The 12096-nt window shown below is 44.3% G+C and overlaps 1 protein-coding gene across 2 annotated transcripts in view; it reads left to right on the top strand.

Annotated features, from left to right (window-relative positions):
• LOC138296661 (UDP-glucuronosyltransferase 2A2-like) overlaps window positions 1–12096 on the top strand; it is a 426472-nt gene that overhangs the window by 48970 nt on the left and 365406 nt on the right. For both annotated transcript variants that reach the window (XM_069236003.1, XM_069236020.1), the window contains exon 2: window positions 901–1793. In XM_069236003.1, coding sequence (XP_069092104.1) covers window positions 1052–1793 — 742 coding nt within the window. In that variant the 5' untranslated portion in view covers window positions 901–1051. The remainder of the gene's footprint in view (window positions 1–900; window positions 1794–12096) is intronic.

Below are 12096 nucleotides of genomic sequence, written 5' to 3'. Positions count from 1 at the left end.
GAAATGGGTTTCACAGCTGTTTTTTTCTAAAGTGGTGCATTGAAGGTGTTGCACCACTTCATTTGGAACAGACACAGTGGCCTCCAACACTGATGCATTGCAGCTGCAATGATGACTCGAGACCTCACTGTGAGGTTAGATGACAACGCAGCGCCAATCCAAGGATACTGTTGTGAGGCTCGATGACGACGCATCACAAACACTTCAACGGTCCTGACTGCGGGGCTTGGCAATGATGCATCTACCCGACTGAGCGGATCAGAACTGACACATTGAGTATTCAACACCGAAGCTTGCTCCATCCAAGATACTGTTTTCAGCAAGCTCTGCATGAGCCCTGTAGCCAGCCAGCCCTCCATCATGGTCAGCCTGAACTTTGGATCTACCCCAGTCTAGAGTGACCTCAAGTAACCTTTCAACGCTATTGCTTCAAAGCACTACTTTGCAGTTTATTCTTTAAAAATTCATATCTGTGTGGAGTCTTTTGGTGGTGTCTTTCACTGTATTACTGTAATTAAGTGCTGCACAAATACTTTACACATTGCCTCTTGAGTTAAGCCTGACTGTTCTGTTCCAAACTACCAGAGCGTGAGCACAGGTTAATCTAGAGTGTGTATCTGACTTACCCGCACTAGAATTGTGTTCCCTACTTGGACAGGGTGCATACTTCAGCCAACTAGAGACCCAGTATCTAACAGTATAGATTAACTATTCCACAACAGCCAGGAACCCAGTGAAAATGTGATTGATAAATTAAACATGCAAAATGGGCTACCCCATCACTTCATCCAACTTGGCAGTTCTACTTTGAGATACTGAGTGGAGTGCATAATATAGCTAATTTAAGTATTGTGAAATGAAACATGTTGATGATAACGAAATTTTATTTTATCTTTCTAGCAAAGTCTGCTGTCCTAATCATATACCTAAGGAGCCAGGACTTCATTTTAATTGCAGAACGTCTAATGTTCAAGAGGCGAGACTTTTTAACACTATAAAATCAGCTGGAACAGACCATCAGGCAAGGGAAGTACCACTCGACATTTCACTCATGGCTTGCATGACTGATGCAATAGGGTTAAAGAAGCATAGCCAATTGATACTTCTTCAGATGATGCTTGCCAGCGCCGTTCTATGTGGTAATGTACTGATTTGGCCTACAGAAGGCAGCCACTGGTTGAATGTGAAGGTCATTATACAGGAGCTAGTCGCTAGAGACCACAATGTCACAGTTGTGGTGTCCTCCGCCTCACCATATGTGAACCCGAACCACACAGCCTCGCGAGTAAAGTACGAAATCTTCCAAGTTCCCTTTGGACAGAACCATGTGAATAACCTGATTGAAGACATTATGAGAGTATGGATGTACGAAAAGCAATATCTCAATACCTGGCAATTCTACAAGAGATTCAGTGAAGTGGCTCTCCGATTAAATGACTATAACAGACACCTTTGCAACGCAGTGCTGAAAAATAGTGATTTAATGAGGAAACTACACAGAAACAAGTTTGATGTACTTTTATCGGACCCTGTCAATATCTGTGGTGATCTTGTTGCCCTGAAACTCGGTATTCCTTTTGTTTACTCACTACGCTTCACACCAGCCTCAACAGTGGAGAGGCACTGTGGGAAAATACCGACACCACCATCCTACGTCCCTGCCACTTTGTCAGAATTTTCTGACACAATGTCACTGACACAAAGATTAGAGAATATATTATCATATATTGTCCAAGACGCTGCTTTTCAGTCCATCTGGGGAGAGTGGGATACTTACTACAGCAACGTTCTGGGTAAGTCTATGTTGTTCAATTAAAACAACTGAATTTTGTGACAGTGTTGAGTTCTTTTGTATCACATTCACACCCCAATAAAAATACAGGATATTACAATCTGGGCCTGATTACTAGTTTAGGCATCATATCTCGAGGGATATCTTATTTACATGGTGTGATAAACATCGCATATTATGATTTATTGGGGAATATCATGCGGATTTTGGTGTTTAACTCACCAAAATCCACATGATACAGTAAATAGCGTATGTTTTCCTACTTTTAAATTTTGGCAAGTTTGGCCTGCCGAAATTTAATGAAAGTTTAGTTAGTTAACGCATCCTGTAATTATCGAATGCGTTAAATACCTTCAAACTTGTAATTCCGGCCCATGTGTCAATAGGGGTTTACTCATTGGTTGGTATATAGCCGGCAACTCGTAATCAGGGCCTCTGTGTTGGAGCAGGTTGAGTAGTACAAACCTGATTCGTGACTAGCACAGATCTCATCACTTGTGCAGTGATGTTTGCAGTACATGGTAACTGCAAAGGAGCCAATGACAAAGCACTTTTTTGTGAATTTGTGAGGTGTTTATGGAGTGTGCGCTTACCTCAAAGGTGTGCTGGCGCTAAGTACCAGTCGATTATTCCAAATGCCTGTGGAAAACTGCATTGGCCACGGTGCAATCGATTAATCTTGCACTGCCTGTGCAACAGATGTATTCCAGTTCCAAGATTTGTACAGGTCTGCCTCTTCGAAAAACATGTGCACACACAGCTTATGAGTGTATTGATGCCATTTGCGATATATTCAAGGTCTCTGGGAGATGTTGGCAGGAACATTTTGCACACTGCATCAAGTAAATTGCTGTTTTTTTTTTTTTGTGACACTAAGGGTCTCATTTACAAGGAAATGTCGGAGTGTGGCACGGCACCAAATTTGGTAGCACCGCACTCCAACATTTAAATAATGCAGGGATGCACCATATTTACAACAATACAGGATACCCCTGTATGTTCCCTAGCGCTGGCACTAAACTTAGCTGCCTAGCGCCCATGCAGGCACCCTGGCACAGTAGTGCCAGGGTGCCTGCATTGCAGGGAATGATTGCTTATGTGCAGGAAGCTGTCCCTTCCTGCACATAAACAATCAATAATGGGAATTTCTTACTGCAGCACACATAGATGTAACACATTATCATTATTTAATGATTGTTGTTGTGCAGGAAGAGATTTTGCTCTTTCTATGTCTGCTGCATAATGCAGCACCCATAGAAAAACCAAAAAAAGAGAAGAAATATAAGTATTTATCTTCATTGTGCCACTCTAATGCCACCCATAGGGTGGCATTAGTTTTTGGTGCTGCCTCAGGTTTACGATTGCTCATAAAGCTGGGGCAGTGTCAAAAGCAATGGGTGTTGTGTGGAAACACCCACAGCAACAACCATTGAACGCCCATTTGCCACAGAAAATTGCATCAGGGGGCCCATATTTACAAGGTATGCGTTAAGCAGCGCAAAGTGGCTTAGCGCCGCCTGGTAAATATGGAAAAGGGCACAGCACCACTGGAGCATTGCTGAAAGTGATGCTCCGGTGGCGCTCGGAGCTTGTAAATGAGCCCCTAGGTGTTGGCTGCACTTTCTTTGTCGAGGTCTGCTGTGTGCTGGACCCTGAACATGATGTGGTAAGATACTTCCCTGAGCAGCACCAGGGAAGTGGGTGGCCAAAACGGCTGCTTTGGGGTCTGGAGTGCAACCATTTAAAAAAAATGCATTTTATCTTTGGAAAAAAAGTCTTCTTTGAAGCCAGACGTGACAGTAAAACGTCCTGGATGTTCTTCTTGTAACTGAAAGCCTGCTCACCAGCCTCAAAAGGTTAGCATCTTTACATTGAGGATTCTGTGTTATGAAATACATCTTGTTATAATGCGCTACTGTTCTGCATAAACCCATGAAACTAATCCAGAGATCATTCAGAGTCATTCATAACTTTTCCAGAATACCAGAGTGCAGTTAGTAGTAAAAAACACAAGAGTCCTGTTGCCAGTCCCAGAAGCAAGGTATCATGCTTATTGTGAAAGCTTTACGCTTAAGTGTGACACAAATTGTACGAGTTTTGATAATCAGATTGTTTCTACTGGGTTTCTTTTAGTATCAAAAGACACATAATATTAACACATACTGTAATCCATAACAATAATCACCATCTTAACATACTTTTTTCCAAATAATTTCTTTTTAAATAAATACGACCTTTGAAGATGTGTGTAAGGGTTGAAAAACCAAGGAAAGACTAGGACCCAGATTTACAAAGGTTAGCACAGGTACTTGTGTGATGCTACGCAATATTGTGCTGCAGAGCACTGGCCTTTTTCATGTTAAGCAAATCAAAGCAACGCTTTGCATCACTATGTGTTGCTTTACACCCAGGCAAACTTTAGTAAATCCACCCTTAGGTGTTGGGTTTCACAGCTGTCCAAAGTCTTAAATTTTTTAACACTGTGGGCAACATTGCCACTGAATGACCATAGATCTAAGTTTCATTAAAGTCCCTTCACCATATACAGAAAGAGGTTCTTTGTTTTTCCAGCCCATAAAAATTAAATTCCTAGCTATCCATTGAGACTTCAAGGGTATGTGGCAATCATTCATAGCTTATCTACAAAGGGAATCATGCCCATAGAAAGCTCCCCCTCTTGGCTTCTTTCAATTTGCCACATGAGCAGGTGCATTATTAAAACCATAGATAGTACAGAATGGTTGAGATCTAAAAAACACGGAGGTGATAACAGAGCAGATCAGGCAGAACTTCCTTGAAACAAGATGGATCATTTGAGATACACAACTAATGTGCCACTGCCTCATTCCACTTTGGAATATCATCAACGTTCCCTTCTAGAGAGCAGTTATGGAGTGCCATGCTAATAGGGAATTAACCTCCACAGTTGACAAGAATTAGTGTGGACTCCTGCAATCGAAGATATGAATCTGCAAGTGTTCACTAAACTAGTCCATTATTTGTAGAAATTTGAAAATTGCCTGATTGTTGTGTGTGAATTTATGCTTCAGGGAGTTAAACATCTTAAAGTTATGGGCATCAAAACAATTACTAATGTACTGAATATTTTTAGTTAATCATAAAACGCAAACCTTTTTTTATTTAATGATCGTAGGTTAGAGTGCCCCAAAGGTAATCTACTAGCATAAACAGTGACTTATTTTTTAATTCCTATTTGAATATGAGAAAGGTAGACAAGGTCATGAATACATTTTATTTAAAGAATCTCGAGTTCCCTGGTGACAAAAAAATTTCAGAAAATGTTAAAGTGAAGAAGTGATTTGGGAGGAGCTGGATCAGTCCTCTCTCCATGGTAGACTAATCTGGAAGAGTTCAACCACCTCTCAATAAATAGCTCTGCAGAACTTAGGGCTTCATTTACGTGGCCCATGGCGGAGAGTGGCGGAGCAAGTGCCTTGCTGTGCCACCCTGCACTACTGGGAAAAGGCAGGAATGCGCTGTATCTACAAGATACAGTGCATTTCTATCTTCTCCCATGAGCATGTGCACAAATTGCTGCATAGCACCAACGTAGGTCCCCTTGCACCACGGTGCACGGGTGCCTGCATGGGGAGGATGACTGTTTTTGTGCAAGAATGTGTCCCTACCTGCACAAAAACAATCACAAAAGGGGTTTCCCTCTTTCTGTGTGCTGCAGAATGCAGCACACATTGAAAGAGGAAGGAACGAGAGAAATAAAGATATTTCTCCCCATTGTGTCACTCTTACGCCACCCCTGAGGTGCCGTAGGAATCCGATGCATTCCCAGACTTGTAAATCTGGGAATGCCTCAGATTCTTTTGGGTTCCATAGGTGCTGGGTGGGAACACCACAAGCAACACCCATGGAACACCCCTTTCACGCAGTGGTATTCATGAATGTGGTTCATATTTACAAAGCCATGAAAAGCCATGAAAGGTGGTTTATTGTGGCCTTATAAATATGAGCTTGCACACTGCGCCACTGAAGCATAAAAAAAATAAGCTCTTGTGGCTCAGTGTACTGCTAGCGCCTCGTAAATGAGGCCCTTAGTGTGCCTTATGAAGCTACTTATTGTTCATTTCCCTAGCAACAGAATATGATGACTACACAGTTGATCATAGTTGGCTAGAATCTCAATTGGTGTGAAAGTCAGATAATTGATGCACAGCTGAGCATGTGGATGTTGATATACTGTCTGTACCCTTAAAGGTAGGAATGATATTCATTGCCCACATCACCTCCCATAGGAACCTCCAAGATACATAAGTAAATTATTTCTCTGCATCTGCTGAAGAAGTTTTTAAGGTTTCTAGATCATTTGAGCATGAATGAATAAGTGGTATGGAAGGTGGCATCCCTGATCAAAATAAACCCATATTGAAAAGGCAAGACCAACCCATCTGCAACCAAACTTATCCTCAGACACAGTAAATTTGAGAAGAATTTAAAGTCAGAGTTGAGTAAAGATATTGGCCAGTATGACCAATATTTCAATTTCTCTTTCTCTTTTTAATGATACAATGATAGCTTCTTCTGTCCATGTATTAGTCACTTTGGGGGTCATTCTGACCTCGGCGGTCATGGAACGCCGGGGCCAGGGTTGGCGGGAGCACCGCCAACAGGCTGGCGGTGCCCCGCAGGTCATTCTGACCGCGGCGGTTTGGCCGCGGTCAGAAGTGGAAAACCGGCGGTCTCCCCCCGGTTTTCCGCTGCCCATTTGAATCCTCCATGGCGGCGCAGCAAGCTGCGCCGCCATGTGGATTCTGACAGCCCATACCGCCATCCTGTTCCTGGCGGTTCGCCCGCCAGGAACAGGATGGCGGCATGGGTTGTCGTGGGGCCCCTGGGGGCCCCTGCAGTGCACATGCCAATGGCATGGGCACTGCAGGGGCCCCCGTAAGAGGGCCCCACAAAGAATTTCACTGTCTGCATTGCAGACAGTGAAATTCGCGACGGGTGCCACTGCACCCGTCGCACCTTCCCACTCCGCCAGCTCAATTCTGAGCCGGCTTCCTCGTGGGAAGGTAGTTTTACACTGGGCTGGCGGGCGGCCTTTTGGCAGTCGCCCGCCAGCCCAGTGTAAAACACAGAATAGCCGCAGCGGTCTTCCGACCGCAGTGCGGTATTCTGGAGGGGGGAAGTCTGGCGGGCGGCCTCCGCCGCCCGCCAGACTTAGAATCACCCCCTTTGTCAATACAGATAATTTCCTTAATTACTTTTTGATGGAAGGGTTGCAGTTCGTACTTTATATACTTTGGTGGGGATCAAATTGCAGTCAGGTGCTTTCCTGTGGCTATATATTACTCTGAATAATATTTGTTAATGTAATGTTGACAATCAGCAGCTGGGCCATCATGTTGTTAGGTTGAAGTATTGAACAGTAGGGTACATAATGCTGAAATTTAGCATTCAAGCAATCTGCTGTCTTCTCCTGGTTGAAGGATAGCTGTGAATAACACTGACTACCATGTCTCCTTCCCTAACATACTCCTTTGATAGAGTAAGGGCCGTCCACAGTCTGGCCATTCGATTCAATTTAAAATGAGCGGTCAATTGGGCAGTTTTTACCGTCAATTACTTTGTCACAACTCTGGCAGTAAAGACAGTAAGATCATTTAAATGAACTGCTCACTGTGGAAGAAGATAACTCCCATGGTATGAGGGTTATTAGTTTTTGTTATTTAAAAACAAAATTCTACTTCGGGGGTTTTGTTCTTTAAGACATAAAAATCAGTTCAAATTTTGATGAGTGGCCACTATGTTAATTGGAGCCATACGTCAAACTTTCAGTTCATTCACAGGAACCACCATGATGGTGGTTACTATCAATGACCAGAGTTGTCTGCTGCGCCAGCTGATAACTTTAAATTTGGAGGGCAGGGACTCTATCAGGGCAACAAAGTATTTTACTCCATTGGCCTGAACTCTTAATGAGGCCTATATTCTGTATATTCTGTTGTTTTCGGAAAAAGCTTCGATTCTGGCATAAACCTCAACATGCGCCTTTCAATGAGAAAATGCTCTCTCACGAGTGTGGTAGAGAGAGTGCTTTCACAATTGTCATTATAGAGGTTGCTTCTTCAGCAATACCAGTCTGTGCATGATAAACATAAACTACCACAAAAGGCCCTACTGACTTACATCTAATATGACCACCATCAGTCTGTAAACTGAATCCTCGCCAGTTCTGGAAGTCCCCCGGAGGGATTTCTGTTGTAAAAACTAATAGCTTTTAGGTCATGGAAAAATGTCATTGTTAGAAATGGGGTCTTTGGTTGGTAGTCAGGTTATGCCCTGTCCAAGCAAGGACCCTCACTCTAGTCAGGGTAAAAGATAATCACCCTCAGCTAACCCCTGTTTACTCCCTTGGTAGCTTGGCGCGAGCTGGTAGGCTTAACTTCAGAGTGCTAGGTGTGAAGTATTTGTACCAACACACACAATAACTTAATGACAACACTACAAAATGACACAACACAGGTTTAGACAAATAGGGAATATTTATCTAAACAAAACAAGACCAAAAGGACAAAAATCCACCATACACAAGCCAAGTTATCAATTAAAATGTAAAAGGAGCCTTAATGTACTTTTAAACACAACGCCAGTGCTGCTAGCATGAAAAAGTACCTGGGTTGCGTCAAAATAACACGCACAGGCGAGTGTGCATAGAAAAAGGTAAGTGGTGCTTCGATTTCTCACTTGCAAGCGAGTTTGTGTATCATTTTTCCTTCTCCAATCGGACTGGCATGCGCAGTTTTTCCTCCCCGCAGGAGAGCGATGCGTCGATCCGGGCAGCACTCGGGTCCGGGCTGTTGTTGCGTCATTTTTCCATGCCCAGCAAGGTTTGCGTCGGAAATCCTGCTGCACGATGATCTGAAAACCACGCAGCACGGGTTGCAATCTCCCAGTCTCCGTCAGCGATGCTGCATTTCGTTTTTCCAGCCGCGGGCATTGATCCTTCGGTCGCGTTGCAGGCAAGTGTCGATTTCAGCCACGAAACCGGCAGTGCATACATTTTTCTGGACCCTGGTGCTATCCCAGCAGTCCGTTTCCTGTGCAAGCTTCCTGGGAGCAGTCAGCTTGCTGTCAATCAGGTGCTGGTGCAGCTCTGGAAAACATAAACTGAACAAGTGCTCCCAAGCGATCAGATTTTAAAGCCCCTCATAGGTAATTACCTTACTGCCCTTCACCCAACCATCCAGTGACCTGCAATAAGAACCAACACATTCTAACCATGTTTGGGATTCCTTCCTCTCATAGGACCTAAACTTGTCCTTATACTGCTCAGGGGTGAGACCATATCTTGTGAGTAGGGCATCCTTCATGATAGTGTAGGTGAGATTCTGAGCATCCCCTAAGGCTGTCAGTGCATCCCTCCCCTTAACCTCAAAGTGCTTCCACAGACCGGCCCCCCAATGATCTTCAGGGACGAGATTCATGTGGAGAGCAGACTCATACCCCTTAAACCACAAGTATATGTCATCGTCCCTTTTGTATTCCTTCGCAAGATCTTTAGGAATGTGCACCCTCCTCTCAGGCTGCACTGTGATGTGGCTGCCACCATCCCTACTAGACTGGCTCCTCTGATCCAGCTCCCTTAAGCTGAGCTCATGAGCCAACAACTTTTTCTCCTCTATGGCCATCCTCATTTTCTCCAACTCCCTCTGGTTCTCCCTCTCTGCCTCTCTGTTCTGCAATTCTTCAGCGGTCAGACCCTCAGATGCGACACTGCTACCTGTCCTGGAGACCCTCTCCATGGACATACCAGGCCCACCCACAATACCATTGTGTATGGAATGCTTTTCCTCTTCCTCATCCTCCTCATCCTCCTCATCCTCTGTATGCCCTTCGGTGCCCTTGGCTGTCACCCAAGCCCTCAGCACCTTTTGCAGCTCATCCTTCTTGGATGAGCTCTTAATGGGACAGTCAAAACATTTACAGAACTGCTTCAACTGAGCCTTTGTATAGCTTTCTAATTTATCTAGATCAAAAGCAGCTCCAACTGATGCATCTCCAGATTGGGACATGATGGAAAGTCAACAAAAGTGCAAAGTTCCAAAAGGCAGAAAACAAGTTCCCAATGAAGTTCAGAAGTCAATCAAAGATTACCACAAAAATGGATGTAGGGAAAAATCAAACCAAAAAGAGAAAAAACAAAAATCACAAGACAAGTAGTATGTGGTCACGTAGTGGTCTGCACTCAAAACAGTAGTGTACACTTAATCGCTGTATATCAAGTACAAATACAAGCCCAATCCCATCCGCTGATTACCAATGTTAGAAATGGGGTCTTTGGTTGGCAGTCAGGTTAGCCCCTGTCCAAGCAAGAACCCTCACTCTAGTCAGGGTAAAAGTGAATCACACTCACCTAACCCCTGCTTACCCCCTTGGTAGCTTGGCACAAGCAGGTAGGCTTAACTTCAGAGTGCTAGGTGTAAAGTATTTGTACCAACACACACAGTAACTTAATGACAACACTACAAAATGACACAGCACATGTTTAGAAAAATAGAGAATATTTATCTAAAAAGACCAAAACAACAAAAATCCACCATACACAAGTCAAGTTATCAATTAAAATGTAAAAAGAGTCTTCATGTACTTTTAAACACAACACTAACCTGCTAGCATGAAAATGTACCTCGGTTGCGTCAAAATAAAACGCATGGGCGTGTGTGCATCGAAAAAGGTAAGTGGTTCGTCGATTTCTCACTCGCAAGCGAGTTTGTGCGTCATTTCTCCTTCTCCGATCGGACCGGCGTGCATTGTTTTTCCGCCCTGCAGGGGAGCGATGCATTGATCCGGGCAGCACTCAGGTCCGGCTGTTGTTGCATTGTTTTTCAATGCCCAGCAAGGTTTGCGTCTGAAATACTGCCGCACAATGATCCGAAAACCATGCAGCACGGGTTGCGATCTCCCAGCCTCCGTCAGCGATGCTGCGTGATGTTTCTCCAGTCGCGGGCGTTGATCCTTCGGTCGCGTTGCAGGCGAGCATCAATTTTCAGCAAGAAAGCCAACGGTGTGTCGATTTTTCAGCCACACGGCGGTTGGTGCATGGATTTCTCACTCTTGGACTGCCCGCTTCTCCTTTCAGGTTCGCAGGAACTGGCAGAGAGAAGTCTTTGCTGTCCCTGAGACTTCAACCAACAGGAGGCAAGCTCTAAATCAAGCCCTTGGAAGTTCCTCACAAGAAGGAATATACCACAAAGTCCAGTCTTTGTCCCCGAGCACAGGCAGAAGAAGCAACTGCAGGATAGCGCCACAAAGCACAGTCACAGGCAGGGCAGCTCTTCTTCCTCAGCTCTTCAGCTCTTCTCCAGGCCGAGGTTCCTCTTGATTTCCAGAAGTGTTCTAAAGTCTGTGGTTTTGGGTGCCCTTCTTATACCCATTTTGCCCTATGAAGTAGGCTTACTTCAAAGCAAAGTCTCTCTTGTTTGTGAAATCCTACCTGGCCCAGCCCGGGCCCGGGACACACACCAGGGGGTTGGAGACTGCATTGTGTGAAGGCAGACACAGCTCTTTCAGGTGTGAGTGACTACTCTTCCCCTCCCTCCTCACACGGTTGGCTCACCAAGAAATGCAGACTACACCCCAGCTCTGTTTGTGTCACTGTCTAGTGAGAGGTGCAACCAGCCCAACTATCAAACTGACCCAGACAGGGAATACACAAACAGGCAGATTCACAGAAATCGTTTAAGCAAGAAAATGCTCACTTTCTAAAAGTGGCATTTTCAAACACACAATCTTAAAATCACCTTTACTAAAAGATGTATTTTTAAATTGTGAGCTCAGAGACCCCAATCTCCACATGTCTATCCACTCCCAAAGGGAATCTACACTTTAATCAGATTTAATCAGGTTTAAAGTAAAGTGTCCCTCTCATGTTAACCTATGAGAGAGACAGGCCTTGCAACAGTAAAAAAGGAATTTAGCAATATTTTACTGTCAGGACATAAAAAACACATTATTATATGTCCTACCTTAACCATACACTGCACCCTGCCCTTGGGGCTACCAAGGGCCTACCTTAGGGGTGTCTTACATTTAAGAAAAGGGAAGGTTTAGGCCTGGCAAGTGGGTACTCTTGCAAAGTCAAATTTACAGTTATAACTGCACACACAGACACTGCAGTGGCAGGTCTGGGGCATGATTACAGAGCTACTTAGGTGGGTGGCACAACCAGTGCTGCAGGCCCACTAGTAGCATTCAGTTTACATGCCCTGGGCACCTCTAGTGCACTTTACTAGGGACTTACTAGTAAATCAAATATGCCAATCATGGAT

Source organism: Pleurodeles waltl, chromosome 1_2, assembly GCF_031143425.1.
Source record: "Pleurodeles waltl isolate 20211129_DDA chromosome 1_2, aPleWal1.hap1.20221129, whole genome shotgun sequence".
In the NCBI taxonomy this organism is placed as follows: Eukaryota; Metazoa; Chordata; class Amphibia; order Caudata; family Salamandridae; genus Pleurodeles; species Pleurodeles waltl.
This window is presented reverse-complemented; position numbering and strand designations above follow the sequence as displayed.